This window comes from Aspergillus karnatakaensis, assembly GCF_047715665.1.
Source record: "Aspergillus karnatakaensis strain CBS 102800 unplaced genomic scaffold BJY04scaffold_14, whole genome shotgun sequence".
In the NCBI taxonomy this organism is placed as follows: domain Eukaryota; kingdom Fungi; phylum Ascomycota; class Eurotiomycetes; order Eurotiales; family Aspergillaceae; genus Aspergillus; species Aspergillus karnatakaensis.
The window spans coordinates 231,010-249,743 of record NW_027395726.1 but is presented as its reverse complement, the minus strand read 5'-3'; the positions used below and the strand labels follow the sequence as shown (position 1 = coordinate 249,743).

The 18,734-nt window shown below is 51.2% G+C and overlaps 6 protein-coding genes across 6 annotated transcripts; 4 read left to right on the top strand and 2 right to left on the bottom strand.

The window, feature by feature from the left end:
- The first annotated feature begins 278 nt into the window (after positions 1–278).
- Positions 279–2,938, top strand: BJY04DRAFT_25873 (putative PHD and RING finger domain protein). The gene is made up of 2 exons (XM_073720028.1): positions 279–1,109; positions 1,202–2,938. Exons 1-2 carry the CDS (start codon positions 812–814, stop codon positions 2,764–2,766), a joined length of 1,863 nt encoding a protein of 620 aa, XP_073573271.1. The 5' UTR covers positions 279–811; the 3' UTR covers positions 2,767–2,938.
- A 65-nt stretch (positions 2,939–3,003) lies between these two features.
- Positions 3,004–3,917, bottom strand: BJY04DRAFT_216276 (uncharacterized protein; the record flags this gene model as incomplete). Its single annotated transcript, XM_073715699.1, has 2 exons — positions 3,004–3,394; positions 3,460–3,917. 2 exons carry the CDS (start codon positions 3,915–3,917, stop codon positions 3,004–3,006), a joined length of 849 nt encoding a protein of 282 aa, XP_073573270.1.
- Positions 3,918–6,018: 2,101 nt separating this feature from the next.
- Positions 6,019–8,053, top strand: BJY04DRAFT_25787 (MFS transporter). The gene is made up of 2 exons (XM_073720025.1): positions 6,019–7,081; positions 7,137–8,053. The coding sequence occupies exons 1-2, from the start codon at positions 6,367–6,369 to the stop codon at positions 8,042–8,044; spliced, it is 1,623 nt and encodes a 540-aa protein (XP_073573269.1). The 5' UTR covers positions 6,019–6,366; the 3' UTR covers positions 8,045–8,053.
- Positions 8,054–8,555: 502 nt separating this feature from the next.
- On the top strand, positions 8,556–13,181 carry BJY04DRAFT_216274 (sister chromatid cohesion factor PDS5; the record flags this gene model as incomplete). The annotated part of the gene is made up of 3 exons (XM_073715698.1): positions 8,556–8,912; positions 8,978–10,654; positions 10,707–13,181. The coding sequence occupies 3 exons, from the start codon at positions 8,556–8,558 to the stop codon at positions 13,179–13,181; spliced, it is 4,509 nt and encodes a 1,502-aa protein (XP_073573268.1).
- A 1,008-nt stretch (positions 13,182–14,189) lies between these two features.
- BJY04DRAFT_226506 (major facilitator superfamily domain-containing protein) lies at positions 14,190–15,531 on the bottom strand (the record flags this gene model as incomplete). The annotated part of the gene is made up of 2 exons (XM_073718427.1): positions 14,190–15,353; positions 15,400–15,531. 2 exons carry the CDS (start codon positions 15,529–15,531, stop codon positions 14,190–14,192), a joined length of 1,296 nt encoding a protein of 431 aa, XP_073573267.1.
- A 208-nt stretch (positions 15,532–15,739) lies between these two features.
- Positions 15,740–18,204, top strand: BJY04DRAFT_226504 (uncharacterized protein; the record flags this gene model as incomplete). Its single annotated transcript, XM_073718426.1, has 4 exons — positions 15,740–16,020; positions 16,081–16,293; positions 16,345–17,791; positions 17,966–18,204. The coding sequence occupies exons 1-4, from the start codon at positions 15,757–15,759 to the stop codon at positions 18,202–18,204; spliced, it is 2,163 nt and encodes a 720-aa protein (XP_073573266.1). The 5' UTR covers positions 15,740–15,756.
- Between the last annotated feature and the right edge of the window lie 530 nt (positions 18,205–18,734).

Here is an 18,734-nt window from a genome sequence, read left to right as displayed (position 1 = left end):
GATCAGGAATTATCATGACCGCACCGTCAGACCTGCTTCGATAGCGTCGTTTTCCGTCGAACCCAAATTACCAATAGACATGAATACCACCGATGATTTGAGATCTTCACACTTTTAGTTCAACTCTTTCCGCGGTTTTCTGAACCCGATTCTCCAGTGAATCATTTGCTTCGTATGGATTTATTGGCACCGTGGTATTGCCTGGGCCCGTGACGGCATCTGCTGAGTCTTGACGGATGATACCTTGCGCATGTGAGGACCACGGGGGTCAAAACAGGTATTCACCCTTCGATGACCACCTCAGTAGCCAATAATTATGGATGAATCGGCATTCGCGTACCTCCAATGAGTGATTATTGCAATCATTGTTGAGTTTCTTCACTTATTTCCAGGTACAGGGCGCATTCACGTACAGGCCGGCTCGTCAGCACCGCCACTCAACGGCAATCACCTATTCTAAGCCGACCTAACCCATCTAAGAGGGGCTTAATCTGTCTTGAGCGCCCTGCAGGAACACGGTCCATTAACTCGCAAATGCACAGGCGCCGACAAGTTGGGATTCGGAGGGCGGTGATTCGCCTTGCGCTCTGGGGTCACGTTGGCAGCCAGACTAAATTGCGTTAGACCGGATTACTGACCTTCAAAAGACCGCCCTGCTTTCTCCCCACATCCACTTGTCCTACTACTCCCTCTTCCTCTTCCTCTCCTTCTCTCTTCCATTCTCCTTCTTCTCCCATTCTTTTTTGATAGCTGTTCTTCATGCCTTCTCACAGTTCCCTAACACACAGCTCTATCATATCGCCATCCGTTAATGTCCGACACTTGTATTGTGTGCTTAGGAGACCTTGGCGAAAGCGCCAGCGACCCTCGTGCCGTCTCCGCCGAACCGGCGCCAAGACTTGACCATGAGCATCATGGCAAGGCACCCGATACTTCTATTAAACCAGAAGGCTTCGACGACACCGAGGACCTGAGTCTTATCGCCCAGTTACTCCCATGCGGTCATATTCTACACAACAACTGCCTGAAACCTTGGGTGGAACGAGCCAATAGCTGTCCGATATGCCGCCGTAGTTTCAATATAGTGGAGCTGAGTGATAGGGTTGGAGGTAAGACAACTACTCCTCAAAGCCACCTTTTGCTATTGTTTGTCTTCGGGCTGTAATGCTTTGGACGAATGCTAACCTAGTATTTGTCTCAGGTCCTGTCCTCTCGTCATACGCTGTCGAGGACCGCGTTCAGGTCGCTGACGTCGATCCATCTATGGTGATCGAATACATTGATGAGGATCACGCCGATGCGCAGCCGTGCCTTGTCTGTAATGAATCCGACAATGAAGAGTTCCTTCTTCTGTGTGATGGCTGTGACATCCCGACACATACTTACTGCGCTGGGCTTGATGAGGTACCATCTGGACCCTGGTATTGTGCCCGATGTGAGAACCAACGTCCCATCGGATTATCTTCTGATGCGGCTGACAGACCGTCACTGGTTCAAAACCGACGGCGCCACCGTACCAGAGCACAGCAACGAAGTGTGCAGAGCAGAAACCAGATCGACTCTCTGCGGTGGGCTCGTGTGTGGCAGTCAGTGTGGGATCACCTCAACATAGACTTGGACTTTCCTTTTGACGATGATCGAGCGGTTGAGCGCGTTCTACAGCAGCAGCGGCGGGAAGAAGCCAACCAGAGAGAGTTCCGTGTCTGGCAACGTCGCTTCGAGGTCGCCGAAAGGCAAGGAGGAAACAACCGGTTTCGAGATACTGCCGCTTTGCTTGATATCGAGGCGCCTCGGCCATCGCGTCCCCGAGCACCACGGGAGCCAACACCTGAGCCAGAGTCTTTGGAGGAGATGCGAGCGTGGAATGCCTTCGAGCGCGCCCGTGAGATTGAGAACAACCCGAGCGCCGCAAGAAAACGCAAAGAGCCTACCTTATCCCCATCTCCTGAGCCCAGTGAGCCGAAGCGGAAGCTCAAACGACCTCGCACCCGCCGAGCCCAAGATCTAGCGGCTTTGGCAGTTCAAAGTGGCGAGTCTTCGAGGGCTGCTACTGCCCAGGCGTCCACTCGGCTCAACACCGAGAACTCGAGTGAGCCGAGTTTTCTCCAGTCGCTTCTCAAGGAAGTGGAGGATGCTTCAACCCCACCAAGTGTGACTTCTCATGGTCCTTCGGCTCAAGTCTCCGTCGATCATAACACCCCCGGTCTCTCATCCCCTTCTATCTCTCCTGCGCCGTCTAATCAGTCCTCTCCTCGATTCTCTTCTGCCACTCCACCTCCGCATTTTGCGAGCAGGCCCATATCCCCGATGCAGCTTACGCCGCCCAACGAGCCGTCATCTCCATACTTCTCTCCCGAAGTGTCACCGGCTAGCTCGCAGAAAGACAAGCTGGAAGAGTCGCCGTCTCTCACGCCTCGACTACGCCGGCTACCTCGAGCCGCGTACAATATCAGACCACTACGATCAATTGAAAGCTCACCAACGCGACCTTCTCTCTCTCTTGCGGTCAAATCCGACATTCAGAAACTCGTCGGAACGGCCCTTAAACCGCATTACCGTTCTAAAGCCATTTCCAAGGAAGAATACACCGACATCAACAGAAGCATTTCTCGAAAATTATATGAGCAAGCGCTTGGGTTAGAGTCATTAGAGCCAACGACAAGAGCACACTTAGAAGGAATTGCTAAAAGCGAAGTGCAGAAGGCGATTGATGTCCTCAACCAGCGCAAGGAAATTGCCAGCGGCTCGGCTAATGACAGTTCATGATGATTCTATGTAGCATATATTGGGCGCTCTGCAGCGGATTTTGTTTTAGTTTGTAGGACAAGCATATACTTAGGCGCATGGGGGGCTTGTATTCTATATAGTATTTTGGCCTGCATAAGGGACATCTACCGGCGCCAGATTCTTTGTGAAAGACCACTTCTCTCCTCAAAAATCCAGTACAACTTCGTAGTCACCTAAAGTATGATTTCATTTCCCTTGCCCCTCATAACTCAAAACTCAAATATGCCTAGCAACGATCCGAAGCTCATCCCGAATAACCAAGTCTGCCTCACCACTAACGGGCTCTCGATCCATGAGTTCCCGGAACCCTATACACAGCGGTTCTCCAATGACCTCGCTAGGCCTAACGAACACAACCTTCGGTAATAAACAATGAAACTCGCCATCGCCTGTCCGTTCCCACCCCCACTTCTCAACCTGCACCACCCGATTCCTAGCATTAACCGTGACAACAAGCACCACCCGCGTTTCCCCCTCAGAGCGTCTAAGCCACCAAACCGCATCCCTTTGAAGTCGTGATAGGGACTCCGTCAGACCCGTCTCGATGACTAACGTCGGCCAGCTAGATGGTCTCCGTGTATCCGGCCAGAAACACTCGTCTGGCTGTCTAGCGCTCATGATAACGGTGGTATCCGAACTGGTCAAGGGTGTTTCGGGGAACTTCCTCCCCACCGGAACTCAGTGGGCTCGACACCTTGCTCCCTGAGTGCATCACAGATAGCCAAAATTATGTCCTGCGTTATGGCGTGGTTGATGTAGTTTGGGATGATCTTTAGGAGGCCAGTTCTACCACTTGCGTCTGCTGACCCAGCAAACTGAGGACCTGCATCAGTCCTCAAGTCCAGGAGCGAGAACCGGAAACTTATTCCGCTGAGAGCATCCTTGTCGTTGAAGAGGGCTGCTATGGCTGGTTGGGGGAGGTTTGTGACGATTATGTATTGGTTTCGGGTTTCTGGATAGGTTGTAGCGAGGATGGTGATCAGGATGGCTTGGGCAGCTGCGCTGAGGGCGTCGAGGGTTGTGAAGGGGTGGACTGGGGCGTTGGGGACTGAGAGGGCGATGGGGAGGGAGGTGATAGGTGTTGCAGGTGGCTGCTTGGTAGCTTCAGGGGTTGGGATAGTGCCGGTCATGTTCGAAGATGGAGTGAAGAGGGTGGTCAGAGGAGAGGGATTGAAGATGATGGATAGTAGGTAGGCACGAAGTTGGGAATGCAGAGAGTGACGAGTTCTTTCTTACTCGGACATAATTTCCGAGAACCTAGTATATCTTGCAACAATCTCAAAGCCGTCCAGTTATTGTCTGTGGTCCAGCGGGCCTTCCATGGCGCCGGAATTGCCTTAAAGGTTTTCGGGGTGGGAGTATGGGATTGACTAGGACGTCTCGGGCAGCACATCTTCACTCAGGCTTCCATTGTAGAATATTCGGACGCAAACTTCCATGTATAAACCAGGACTCCAAGTGCATATAGTGCGAGCTAGAAGCAAGCGCATCAATGCTATCTTGAGCCCCCCTCTAAGCGTTTGTATATGCCGAGCTCGTCATCTGCTTGTGCTCCCAAGAAAAAAGAGTTGACAAAGAACCTTCAGAGTGACATAGCGGCGGTAGCTCTAGTGCGGACCCAGCAAGTTGGATTAAGAACAGAAAAATGTGAAGCTCACACGAGCTTGATAGAGAAGACGAACAGATTTCGTCTCACTCCAAATCTCGTGCTAGCCAAACGGTCGAGGAGGCAGCTACCCCTAGCTCCTATGACTTGATGCCAGTCCTTGACAATCTATCCTATTCGAGCGAGACAGTATCGAGTGGGAGTGTAATCTGGGTAAGAATTATTTTAATCGATTAAGTTGCTGGTATACCTATATGCAAAGTTTGGATTCGAGAAATCGAGGGGCTTCCACAGCCGTTTGAGTTGGTTCGCAGCAGTGTCTTGAAAGTGAGGGATGGAGCTTCATGAGAGTCTGAACGATTACGGAGTACAGCACTCGGCCTCCAATTGGTTGACCGCTGAAGTCGAAAGGAACGGGTCGATAGATCATGGGGCTGGTCCCTGGTTGTCAACGTGAGTCCCTCCTTGACGTAGTTTCATGTCATGATGGTTCTAAGTTACTAAGTAGACTGAACTTGATGCAGACGAGGAAGCTGGCGAGTAAAATTGCTTTAGTTTTGCATCGAGAGCAGATCATCTCCAGAATGCTTATGAAATATAACTAAGGATCCGGATTTGCAAGCTGCCTATATCCGAGCAACAACACGTCTCGAACCCGCACGATGCAGTAGATGTCACCACTTTAAGGGAAATGAACACCATGAGACTGGAACTTGTCCAGGTGGCCGGAGCTTCCACGGAGAAAATAAAGAATTGTCCGGAGCAGTCGTGCGTTTGGCTCTCCGAGGCCGATATATCGTTCAGATCTGATAGCCTACGGAGTACAGGTTAAATCCGAGCTATACCGACAGGAGAGCCAAGACCGGCCGTCGTTGGAACAACGTGCGCGGTTGTTTGAGTCATAGAAGCCGCAAAATGTGCTGCTTTACGAGTTATGTGCAACTAATGGAGAGCTGGGCCAGGGCCCAGGCAACGAGCCCCTGAAAAAAAGTGAACGGACCTTAAGGCTGGAGGTCCTTCCGTTTTGAGCGGATATCCGAACCTCCATGTCATATATTCGAACTGTCAGTCATGTCGGGCTCGGTTCCCCGACGACCGACTTCCGCCTCTCAGATATCAAGGCCATCGACGAAAACATTATGGTACCTCGATCGATCTTTTCTAGATGAGCTAGCAAGGACAAGTCACTGCCACATATCAAAAAAGAAAACCATGTATTCAAATTCAGCAAGCGATGACCTCACAATGATTGTGTCGGTCTCGGTATATGAAGCTTTTTGATCTCCCGAGCTGGACCCACGTAAGAGGCTAGAAGCCGTGGAATGGTCGCAGCTAAGATACGGAAGTGGGCTCCTGATGCTGAAAATTTCCTCCCGGGCCAATAACTTGTAGAGAAGACATCATTCTCTTGAATTCTGCGAGCTAGCCTGAGGACAACTCGAAGTATGGCTTATGCAATCTGCAGTTTAGGGTGGTGAGCTCGGATAAGCGGCAAAGCGCCATCATGGCTAAGGATGATCGCGTGTTGGAGTCACAACTTTGCGCGTCGCAACATGGAAGTAACAGCCGCCGTTACGACGGTCGGAGAAATGCTGGATTGCCCGATCGTCTCTAACGTCTTGACCACTGTAGCAGTGTAGCTGCTCGCGTAATCTTCGGCACGGAGATAAAGCAGTCGATCTGGTGGATACAGGCTTTAATGCCGTTTCGTCGGCCACGCGATGGGGTTCGCCCCTCTTGCGAGATGGTGGAATTAGAAATCCAGATTCTGATAATCCACTTCTTGATGGCTTGTCGACATAGTATAATAATGGCGTTATGGGTTCCTTTTCCATTTTCTACAAATCCATTATCTTTTCACCTCAGCCTTCTTGTTGAGACTTGAAAGGTTGTTGGACATACCTGATATACATAATCAAATCAATCTACAATTATACTTCACCTTTGTCTTCGAGATCGCCCGCAAAATAACGATGAGCGAGCCAAACAGTCGCCGACCAAGTCATGGGAACGGCTTCGAGCTGCCCTCGTCAGGCACCACTCTACGCTCGGAATCCCTCTCCAGCCTCGGTGAGCAAGAAAAGGCCTCACGGCCTGTCCAGAACACAGACCCAGAGAAGGAGGGAACCCGGGACCTCGAAAGTGGCAGCGACGCTCAACCACCACAAGAAAAGCCGGAGGAGAAGGAGAAAGACCCCAATCTCGTGGAGTGGGATGGACCCGATGACCCTGAAAACCCGCAGAACATGCCCCATTGGAAGAAGTGGCTCGTTACTATGACGCTCTCCTCGATGACGATGTGGCTCACTTTTGCGAGCAGTGTGTTTTCGACAGCAACAAGGGTCACGGCAGTGCAGTTCAACGTGTCGACAGAGGTCATGACCCTCGCAACCAGTCTTGTGGTCTTCGGATTCGCTCTTGGGCCTCTAGTGTGGTCCCCTTTGTCTGAGCTGTACGGGCGTAAATACCCGCTCTTCACGGGCTATGCTTTGTTCGCTATTTTCCAGATCCCCGTCGCTGTGGCCAAGAACGTTGAGACTATCATGGTGTGCCGGTTCCTGATGGGATTTCTCGGATGCTCTCCACTTGCTGTCGTAGGAGGTGCGATGGCAGATTTCTGGGACCCTGTTGATCGCGCTGTCGCTATCGCAATGTTCTCCGCGGCCACTTTTGTTGGACCTGTGCTTGGTATGTTCTAATGGCTGTTGTTTTCTTTAGGATTAGACTGACAGAAGTTTCTCAGGCCCAATTGTCGGTGGATTTCTGACAGACTCGTACCTTGGATGGCGCTGGACTGCCTGGATCACTCTAATCGCTGCTGGATCGTTCGGTGGCATTGCTTGGTTCATAGTTCCGGAAACCTATCACCCCGTGCTCTTGCAAAGGCGTGCTGCTCGTCTTCGACGCGAGACCGGAAATCAAGATATCCATGCCTTCCTCGATAACCACAAGCCAACCTTCTCAGACATTCTCCGCAAATACCTCTTCCGTCCCGTGCAGATGCTGTTCCTTGAGCCTATCTTGATCCTGATCACGATATACCTGGCTTTGGTGTACGGAATCCTCTACCTTTTCTTCGAAGCATACCCCGTCTCTTTCCAGGAAGGCCGAGGATGGACCAACGAAGGCGTTGCTGGCCTTCCCTTTATCGGAATCATGATCGGTGTCTTGTGCGGTGTGGCTTTGATTATCTGGCAAACCAAGACTCGCTTTGCTCGCAAGCTGGCCAAGCACGGTCGTGTTGTGCCGGAGGAGCGTCTGATTCCCATGATGATTGCCTCCATTCTCCTTCCGGCTGGCCTCTTTTGGTTCGGATGGACATCTGATAAGGACATTCATTGGATGGCCCAGGTTGTTGCTGGTGTACCTATCGGCATGGGTATTTTGGTCATTTTCATGCAGGGTCTCAACTACATCATTGACGTGTATCTGATGTTCGCCAACTCTGCCATCGCGGCCAACACTCTGATCCGAAGTTCGCTTGGTGGGGCTTTCCCTCTTTTCTCGGTGCAGATGTACCACAAACTGGGTGTCAACTGGGCGTCTAGTCTCCTTGGATTTATCACTGTTGCGATGATTCCAATCCCCATTGTCTTCTTCATCTACGGCAAGAAGATCCGGGCGATGAGCAAGTTCTCGCCCAAGTTCTAGTTCCAGGCCTATACCTAATTAGCATTGGTTGGCATTCATGGCGTTGATTTCCGAGATGGTCGGTTTTGTGTTATGCATTGTATTGGCAGCGGTTACCCCAAGTGAGCGTTCATATAGCCAGCCAGGATATATATGTATATAATAAATAAAAGTCTGTTTACAATGAAGTATGTGAGATTTATTGGTCGGTCACTGTACGGAGTAGAGAAGTGAAGAAACGAGGTGGAGAGGATGAAACGCGCGACGCGTCCCAAAAGTGGAGGCGGTCAAAGCTGGATTTCCCTTTTGGGCGAAGTTGATTTGATCTCAGACGAGGCGCTGCAACAGCTCCTCCTCATCCTCTTTCGTCCCGTGCGAAATTGATCCCTCCTCGAAATCCAGCTAGATCAATCTGTCGTCGATCGGGCCGCCTCCTCCGTCAATTATACCGCATCGTTTCCTCCGAATATCGCATGGTTCCTTGAAAGAGAGTAGCCCCTTCCTCCCTCGGCTTCCCCGCGCTTCGTCCACGATGCCTACGCGCACTCGTCAAGGCCCCTCTGCCGCCACAGAGGTCGTGGAACCCGAAGAACCTTCCGGTGGTCTTCGCCGCCTGAAGTTCAGTGAACCGTTGTCATGGCGCGTCGGTCGTGCTGCCATCCCCATCGCAGATCTTCTGCAGCGTCTGCAGACGCTGGCGCAGGAGCTGCGCAAGTTCGAACAGGAGGAGGTTGAGAAGGAGTCTCTGACGAAGGTCTCGCAGGAGTTGGCTACGGCTCAACTTCTAGGACACAAGGACAAGGGTGTACGGGCATGGGCGACGTGTTGCATTGTAGATGTGTTGCGCCTATGTGCGCCTGACGCGCCTTTCACGGCAAATCAACTCAAGGTGCGACACTCTGTATCTGCTTAGACGCTTTGGGAGCCTCGACTAACTCATAATCGCTATGCAAGGATATCTTTACCTGTATAGTGTCTTCGATCATCCCCTCATTAGGGGACCCCTCAAATCCTTATAACGCCCAACATATTTACGTCTTGAATTCGCTGGCGGAGGTCAAGAGTATTGTTCTTATGACTGACCTCGATCACCCGGACACATTGATTGTACCGCTGTTCACAAGCTGCTTTGATATTGTCGCGGGCTCTGCGAAAGCCTCGACCGGCGAGCCAGTCGCTAAGAACGTTGAGTATGACATGACACGCCTCCTGGTGACAGTTATCGATGAGTCACCTGTTCTCGCACCCGATGTAGTGGATGTGATAGTAGCGCAATTCTTGCGCATCGATCCCCGTATACTGGAAGGCCCAGGCAAAAAGGGCAAGAAGGCCGACGCTCCAGTGGACGAAAAACAAGAGACGTTACTACTCAAAGATTACCCACCCGCCTACAACATGGCAAAAGCGATTTGTCAGGCGTGCCCCGAGAGAATGACCAGCCATATCAGCCTTTACTTCAGCAACGTCATTATTGACGCCTCTCCGAACGCAAACGAAAGCGGCACTTCGAAGCACTCTAATAGAAAGCCTAATCTCGACGACTCCGACGAGGAAGGGGAGGATATCAAAGAGTTGAGCAAAGCACATCGTTTGATTCGAGAACTCTGGCGCGCGTGTCCCGACGTTTTGCAGAATGTGATTCCTCAGTTGGAAGCGGAGCTCTCTCTCGACTCGGTAGCCCTACGGTTGTTGGCAACCCAGACTATTGGGGATTTGACATCCGGGACAGGAGTTGCCGGACCTCCCCCGCCTCCGCCGATGGATCCTGCCGCATATCCGCAAGTGGAACTGGACGAGTATACTCAGTCAATTCCGCAGCCGAATGTGCTTCTCATGCCCTTTGCTCCGAAGCCCTTTTCACAAGCACATGGCGCGACTTATGACAGCTTCCTGAGCCGGCGACTGGATAAATCTGCCTCTGTGCGAGCCGCATGGGCAACTGCTGTAGGTCGTATCATCCGGACTTCCGCGGGGGGGACGGGCTTGAGTGATAGTGAGGAGCAAACGCTCATTCAACATCTCGCGTCTATGCTTCGGGATGCGGATGAGAAAGTCCGTCTAGCAGCTGTTGATGCAGTAGGCACCTTTGGACTATCACACATTGTGAACAAACTAGGGGTTAGTGGTGGGTTCTCGACACCGGACTCGCTGCTCTTCATCCTTGCGGAGCGTGTCAAGGACAGGAAGCCTCAAGTACGAGAACATGCAATGAAGATCTTGGCCCGGATATGGGCTGTCGCTTCTGGAGAAATTGAAAAGGACAACGAACAAGTTGCGCCGCTCCTGAAAGATGGGCCATCGAAGATCTTTGACGCATTCTACACCAATGACCAAGACATTCATGTGTGCATTGACCGTGTGCTCTTCGAAATCCTCCTGCCCCTTGGCTATCCTCCCGTAAAACCCAAACTTACCCGGAGCACCTCGAGCCAATCCCAGAAGCTAAAGGACTCGCAAGCCTCAGAGCCAGAAAACGAGGCGGACGTTGACAAGATTCGCGTTCGTCGCATTCTCACCCTCTTGAAAGGACTGGATGAAAAGGCCAAGAAGGTGTTCTTTGCTATTCAAGCCCGGCAAATAAACCTAAGACAGGTTGTTACAATCTATCTGCAGGCATGCGAAGACTACAATGTAAGTCTAGGACGTGGACTAAAAGCCGACGTTGGTTGCTAACGCTTATCAGGGCGGCGTAATGGAGAAGAACAAAGATCAAATCAAATCACAACTGACCAAAGTCATTGATACCCTAGCGAAGACATTTCCCGACCCAGTCCGGACATCAGCCGACCTCTGGAAGTTTGCGAAAATCCACGACCGACGTAGTTATCAACTTGTCCGTTTTGCAATGGCTGCTGTGAGCGACTATCGCACAGTTAACAAAGCCATCAAGGAGCTCGGCCGGAGGATACAGTCTAGTAATGGTGCAATTCTCTATGAAACGCTTACGCCATTATTGTATCGCAGCAGCTCGCTGGTTTTCAATCGAAGCCATATTCCCGCGATCATGAGCTTGTCGCGCTCAGACGAGAAAGGACTGGCGAACCCTGCGCATGAGATGCTGCGAGAGATCTCATCTCGCAATCCCGAGGTTCTGGAGGCACAAGTTCAGGAGATATGCAAAGATCTTGAGTCGCAGGCACCGAAAGCCACCACAGTCAGTGCTGCCGGTACTGAAGAGATTCTCAAGGCCTGTTCTGGGTTTGCGAAGAAGCTTCCCTCAAAGCTACCGAAGGAGCGCAAGTTCTTTCAATCTCTTGTTGATTATGCCCTCCACAGCCCATCACCTCATGCTGCCAAGCATGCTGTTCTTATTCTTATGGCTGTGGCTGATAAGAAGGAGATGTACGCCAGAGACCTCATTCAGAAGTGTGTCACTAAATGCACATACGGTTCCGACCGGTTCCTTACCAAGCTCGCTACACTATCACAACTCAATCTATTAGCGCCGCGAGAGGCGGACCGAGAAAGTGATGCCATCATAAAAATCTCTGTCAATCAGATTCTTCTTACGAACCGTTCACCGACGCCAGATGTCGGGTATTCATGGTCAGACCACGTCGATGACGAGACGGCAGCTAAGGAATGGGCACTGAAGATTATCGTCAACCGTCTGAGGGCCAAAGATGGTTCGGACAATGACGATGATTTCCGCGCCCATGCTCAACCGGTTTACGATACTCTGAATAAACTTATTGTCAACTCCGGCGAGTTGTCGAAGAAAAAAGATACTCCTGCTGCTCAGAAATCGAGACTCCGGCTTTTAGCAGCCAACTCATTACTAAAACTCTGCTCCTCGCACGCTTTGTGTGAGCAGCTGCTCACTCCAAAAGACTTCAATTCGATTGCTCTTGTTGCCCAAGACCCTATACCAGAAGTGAGAAGTGGATTCATTAGCCAGCTTAAGAAGAAGCTTGGGCAAAATTCCCGGCTTGGTCACCGGTGGTATGTTATACCGTATCTGCTTGCATTCGAACCACAAATCGGGCTGAAAGACAGCACCTTGACGTGGCTGCGATCCCGGGCAGCATCATTTGCACAGCAAGCTAGCGGGAAAAAGGAAGGACAACAGACGGTAATGGAATCCTTATTCTCACGCCTTTTGTCTCTGCTTGCGTACCACCCTGATTACCCCCCAGCCGAATTGGACGAGGCGACACGGCTGGACGATTTGGCAGACTTTGCACGCTACATTCTCTTCTACCTAACTGCAGTGGCGAATGAGCACAACCTTTCGCTAATCTTCCACATTGCGCAACGTGTCAAACAAACACGAGACGGAATCACAAAGTCCGACGAAATGTCCACCCGCCTGCACACGCTTTCAGATTTGGCACAGGCTACAATCAGACGATTTGCGGATGTCTACTCTCAACAGCGCAGATTCGGTGGTGGAGCGGGTGGAGTCAACATTCTTCAAACCTATCCCGGCAAGATGGGTGTTCCTAGCTCAATCTTTGCCCCAATGGGCAGTCATCGTGAGGCGCAAGAAGTTGCTGACAAGATCTTCCTGCCCGAAGACGCCGAGGACCGACTCGATAAAATTGTACGATCTGTTATGCGGGCTAAGAGCGGGTCATCTGGCCAAGGAGCGGCGAAGAAGAGAAAGACGGACAGCACCAACGAGACTGGTGGTGAAGCCAACGCTACGAAAAAGGCAAAGAGAGACAAAGACTCTAGACGGAAATCTACGGCCTCAGTGGCTTCACGGACGCCCAAGCGCAAGAAGAAAACCGAGGACGACTGGTCCTCTGATGGCGAAACGGCTAGAGCGGTCTCCGACTCGGCTAGGAGACGCAGCAACAGAGGCGGCTCACGGAGAGTCAGCTATGCTGACCGTGACAGTGACGAGGACGACGTAGAAATGGACGAGTGGAATCAGGCCCAAGAAGAAGGTGAAGACCAAGATCAGGCCGAGGAATCCAGAGACGGTTCGGACGAAAGCGAGCTGAGCGAGCCTGACAGTGACATGCTAGAGGATGGCAACGACGAAGCACCTCCAGAGAAAGACGACGAGCCTAACGAAGTACCAAATGGAGAAAACGATGCAGAGCCTGAGTCTCCGGCGCCGACGCCAAAGGCAAAATCTGCAGGTAAACGCGCAGAGAAGCCTCCAACAACGACGACCCTCCCTACGCGACGATCCTCTCGACGTGGCTGATGTCTTTACTCCTCTCCATATCCTTCTTCAAGTCCATGTACGTCTACGAGACTCGGTATGTGCTCACGTGTGTGCCGCCTTATCTTGTGTCCCGCCTGCGTGCATATCTGGCGATCAGTCCTAAGATTTGTTCATATCTACTCCATGATCTGGAATCTCTCCCTAAAGTGCCCTTCCGAAGATCCTCCTTGACGGAGTAAGATCATTTCTATTTCCTGCCTTAGTTTATTTTCTATCGCCCACGTGTCTTACTCTTGCATCTTATCTTATCTATCTCATGGTCTGTCCCTTTTTTTTTCTGACTTTTCCTGTTTCGTCTGTTTCGAATTTGAGTATGTAAAGTTATACCCAATTCATTTTAGGTTCGTTGATTTATTGAACCCTTTTATCCTTCTGTATCACCAGCCAATAGTAGATATCTTGAAGCCACGGCAACAGCGACCATGAAAGGGAAGGTGCAACTACGTCCAGTTCAATCGCGCCTTCCATCTCTGGCTTGTGCCTTCCTAGTATGTATTGTGGTTTTCACGGCAGGTGCAACGGACTCAGCTCAGTCGCTCCTTCCCTTCCCACCTCTTGGGTCGCACCTTCCTGTTCGCGGGTTGGTGGTCTACAGGCAGACACGATGATTCAGTCGCTCCTCCCTTCTCTGAGCCGTACCTTCCTATTTCATAAAGGGTGAGGTTTGTCTTGGGAAGGCACGATGGGCTGGGTCGCTCCTTCCTCTTTGGACGGCTCATAATCGTGCCTTCCTTGTTTGGCATTCGTATATATCAGGAAGGGACGATGGACGTGCGCTCCTTCCTAGGTGGTTTGTGGTGTCTGGAGCGCCTTCCTAGTTATGGGTTTGTTTGTGATAGGGCAAACGATGGACAGCCATGTGCTTAGCTCTGCAGCGGATAAATTACCGGATGTGTGTCTGATGAACAACAACCAGGCATCTAAATAGCTACCTGCCTTTTTTTCTCTCTATATACAGGATGGATTCTTATCAAGAGCACAGCACCATCACCCCATTTTCCCTCCCCTCTTTTTCTCTCTCCTCATAAGGACCATCTGCAATGCCAAAGCTCCAGCCGCAGCCAAATACACCGCACCAGTAAACATCTGCACCGCGAAATACCTTTCATTCTTGCCGATCTTCACACTTCCTACGCCTCTCAGCTCCAGCGCAAGAACCTCCGCCACGGTCCCCGGCGCAACAAGGACAAGCCAGAGGATAGAAAGTGCGCCGCCAACTTCTGGTAGTTCGACAAGCTCCGCTGCCATAGCCGCCGCGGATGCCCAGATCGTTCCTGCTTCCATTCCGGCGAGGATGGAGAATGCAAAGAGAGATACTGGAGATGAGGTGAGGGGCCAGAATACAAGACAGAAGAAGCCGCAGAGGGCTGTTGCAATGGCGGGTACTCTTATCCGGCCGAAGTGGTCGCTGAGGAAGCCGACGAGGGGACGTCCGAGGGCTTGGCCGAGGTTTAGGAGGGCGCTTGCGAGGCTTCCGGTGCTTGAGGAGAGACCTATAGACTGGGCGTAGCTGGCGAGGCTAAATAGGAGGGCGATATAGCCGATTATACTGAAGAAGCCCCATGTCAAGAAGAGGAGGAAGGTTGGTTTGCGGAAAAGAGATGGGTTGAGACCTAGGAAGTGGCGTTTTTTCAAGGATACGACAGACGCAGCAGGCCTTCGCTCACGAACAAGCATGCCGCAGGATAGGTTGACAGTAAACGAGATTATTCCCAGGATTCGGAACGCCCAGCGAAAGCCGAACTGTTCGATCATTCGGTTTGTGGCGAGAGAGTAGATAAGCCCGCCTGTGCCGGAACCTGCGGCTACAATGCCGTTGGCGATTCCACGTCTTTTCTTGAACCATTGATTAGGAATGCCAACAGTACTCATGAAGAGGCACGCCAACCCCTGGCTGAAACAGATTCCTTGGCTAAGGAATAATTGCCAGCTTTGCGTGGTGAAGGAAGCACCGATCATAGACCCGGCCTCTAAGATTGCGCCCAGTACCACAAAGAACCGCAAAGATAGTATCGGTGTAAAAGAAGTGACGACAGGCGCTATCAACAGTGCACAGGATATACTGAGTCCGCTGACAAGAGCATAGACTAGAGCCGGTGTACCGGGGAACTCGTCATGGGAGAGGTAGAAGGACAGGATAACACCGTATGCCTATGATCGAATAAGCAGAGCTCCAGTCACAAGAGGGGAGACTTACACTGTTAATACCCCAAGTGTGGGCATTAATGAAGAAGATACAGATCACACATATCCAGCCATAACCGCCTTCAGGGAAGTCATCCGTTGGTGGTGACTGCTCCTGCTCATTGGTTTCGGGTGTCTCGACCATAGTCAAAGAAGCTCAAAGATGTAGAGAAACCATTTCGAGAATTGGAGGAATATTCAGATTTTATAATCACTCTTTGGGTGTTATATTGCTGAATGGTATAGGTCGGCGTTAGGGCAGGGCTCCGACAGGATCCACACCGATCTGATAACCTTAAGAAGGCGATCCTCCCGCTCCATCCGACCTTCCATCTCACCCTATCTCCGGCTCCGATATTATCGCTTTGCGATGGCTGATACTCATTCATTGCATGCCTGCGAGCCATGCCGCGCATCGAAACTTGGCTGCGACAAGTCCAGGCCGCATTGTATGCGGTGCCTTGGTAAAGGTCGTTCTTGCAACTATGCGCAGCCGAAAACGAGTCATAAGCTCCACGCTTCAAACCATAACACCAGCAGGTCTCACAAAGCGAAGCGTGATCTCAACTTGTTGAGTCCACAGTCGAATTCCTCTATTACGCAGCGGAAGTCTCCGGCTTCCACAGTGAAAGGAGTACGTCTTCACAGACTTAGCCGGCCGAGTCTACAGATTTAAACGAGCTAACCGATCTAGACACGCAATCGGATACCCAAGGCATGTAAGCGCTGTCGTCAACTCAAAGTAAGATGTGACAGAAAAGAGCCGTGTAGCCGATGCCTCAGGGTTGACGGCGGGCAAGGATGTACCTATCCGTTGTCTTCTCCTTCGGTCGAAGGGAGAGAGCCACTTCCTCTGTGGAAGCAGAGGTTTCATAGTGAATTGCACTGGTCAGGGCTTGTTGATAACGTATGTCAGATCCTGGAGAATCTGCCCGAAGTCCACTAACCGACCTCCCAGATCAAAAGCCTGATGGAGCATCGTCGCTGGCCTCTCATTTACGGGCGACACATCGAACAAGAGAATCTACTATCATCTGTCGACAATATCTTCGGTAATACTGGTCCGCTGTATAATTCCACACGGAGGACTCTGTTATCTTTTTTACCACCCAAAGACGTCGCCGACTCCTTTGTTGAACACTATCTGGACATAATTGAACCGTCTCATCAAATTCTCGATGTACCGTGCTTCATGGAAGAAATCAACAGCTTCTGGGCCAAACCCAGCTCAGCAACCGAAGGGTGGCTGGCTCAGTTCTTTGTTATCCTTGCCCTCGGAGGCCATCTATACAACACTTTCAGATCATCAGCGCAACATACAGATTTCGGCACCCTTCCAGCACGCTTGTTCGAGACAGCACAAGTCTTCCTGCAGCGGACGGCTTTCATGATCCGACCAGACGTTACGAGCATCCGAACTCTTTGCCTTTTCGTGATCTTCAAGCAAATGAAGGGTATGATATGCATTGAGAGTGACGCACTCTGGCCAGCGACAGGACTGATTGTCAGGCTCTCAATTATGCTGGGACTGCATTCATCGAATCCAGATCATGGCTCACAGTCGACTAGCCCCGTTCCTATTCGAGTTCGAAACTCCCTCTGGGCAGCAGTGATATTGCTAGATCTTCGACAGAGCCTCACGGCTGGGATGCCGGTAATACCACCTTCGAGGGACCTCATAGCGGAACCGCTGTTCGGGATAAGCCATTCGCAGCTCCCTTCCTCAGCCCCACAGAGGGAGTTTCAATTCCCCCTAGTCATATACGACATTCTTCCTCAAATCTTCAGAGTCCTCGAATTAGCAACATCCCCACAAATAAACCTGGCTTATAGCCAGGTCACAACGTATGACCGACAGATCCGCGGGCTCCTCAGACACTACCGCGACTTATGCTTCTCTGCCAGCGACAACACGGCAACCAATAATCGCTTTCAATGGACCATGATCAATGTTTTCTTTCGACGGATTCTTCTGGCTCTTCACAGTCGCCTATATCAAGAGCCGCAAGCCTCAACCAGGTACCCAGTCTCTTACTGGTCTTCTCTAGAATGCAGCCTCGCTCTGCTGTCCGAGCAGCGCGAACTTTCCGATACTGCCTCCTCCCGAAATGGGACAATAAGCGTAGCTGCAGCATCATTCTTCGCAAGGCTCTTTCAGCCGGAGTTCTTCGTCGGGGCCGTCACTCTTTGTTTCCACTTAGTGCAGGCGCACTCTCCACTTGTCTCACCAAATAGCCATAAGTGTCAACAGGGTCAAGCACGGCGGACAATTATTAGCCTGCTGGAGTCATGTAAGGATATTTGGGGCTGTGAGAAGGAGGCGTCGGTATGCCATAGCAGGTCATTTGGTCTCCTGGAGTATCTCCTGCAGGTACTTGAGGAATCGGGGCAGGATTGCGATGACGGTGGAGATATTGGAGTTGAGGATATGCAACTGACACCTTCGTCTGAGTCAGTCCCATGTGTGTGCAATGGCGAGTGGGAGGGTATGCTAAACCCCGGTCTGTGGGAAGAACTACCTGTTGGTGTTCCTGATTGAGTGTATACGGGGCAACGGCAAACGGCACGAACCATTTTAGGCCGTGATTCGGATATGGGCATTCCTGAATCAAGGTACATCCTCTTTCTTCGTGAACCGCTTCATCTGATCCAGCACCACGCGATACCACAACAGTACATTCTCCGGCTTCCGAAGCCCATGCCCTTCGTTCGAAAATGTGAGCAAACGACACTCAACCTTCTTGAGCTGGAGTGTACGATAGGCCGCCAGACCATCGGAAATCGGGCACCAGCGATTTTGTTTGCCATGTATGATTAAGTGTGGTGTATCCCAATTCCCAAGGTACTGCATGGGATCCCACATTCTCCACTTTTCGGGGTCCTCCCAGGCATACTTTTCTCCCATCTCATAGTACATTGGATGTTGCTCCTCGCTCGACAAGAGTGAACCCATGCTGAATATTTCATTATCTGTGATAAGGGCCTTGAATTTGCGCCCTAGCTCATGTCCCTGTACGAGATTGACCAGATACCCGCCGTATCCATAGCCCAGGGCTACCGCTCGGGTCGTATCAACGTATCCTAATTCACTTTCAATATGCTCAAGTCCACGCTGAAGATCGGTCAGGGATATTCCGCCGAAAGAACGACGAGTTGCGTCAGTAAAACTCTGCCCGTAGCCTGGACTTCCAGCTATGTTCCGTGCGACTACGACATATCCGTGCTCGGCAAATAGGGCAAGATTCCAAGTTCTTTTGCGCCAGGATCTGGTCCAGCATTCGTGTGGGCCATCATGTATGCAGTAAGCTAGTGGATACTGCATCTCTGGGTTAAAGTAGGATGGTTTGA

Excerpts from the sequence above, each read along its gene's own strand:
- BJY04DRAFT_25873 (XM_073720028.1), top strand. The coding sequence starts at position 812 with ATGTCCGACACTTGTATTGTGTGCTTAGGAGACCTTGGCGAAAGCGCC. Across the intron at positions 1,110-1,201 it reads GCTGAGTGATAGGGTTGGAG|GTCCTGTCCTCTCGTCATAC; the intron begins GTAAGACAACTA and ends TATTTGTCTCAG.
- BJY04DRAFT_25787 (XM_073720025.1), top strand. The coding sequence starts at position 6,367 with ATGAGCGAGCCAAACAGTCGCCGACCAAGTCATGGGAACGGCTTCGAG. Across the intron at positions 7,082-7,136 it reads TTTTGTTGGACCTGTGCTTG|GCCCAATTGTCGGTGGATTT; the intron begins GTATGTTCTAAT and ends GAAGTTTCTCAG.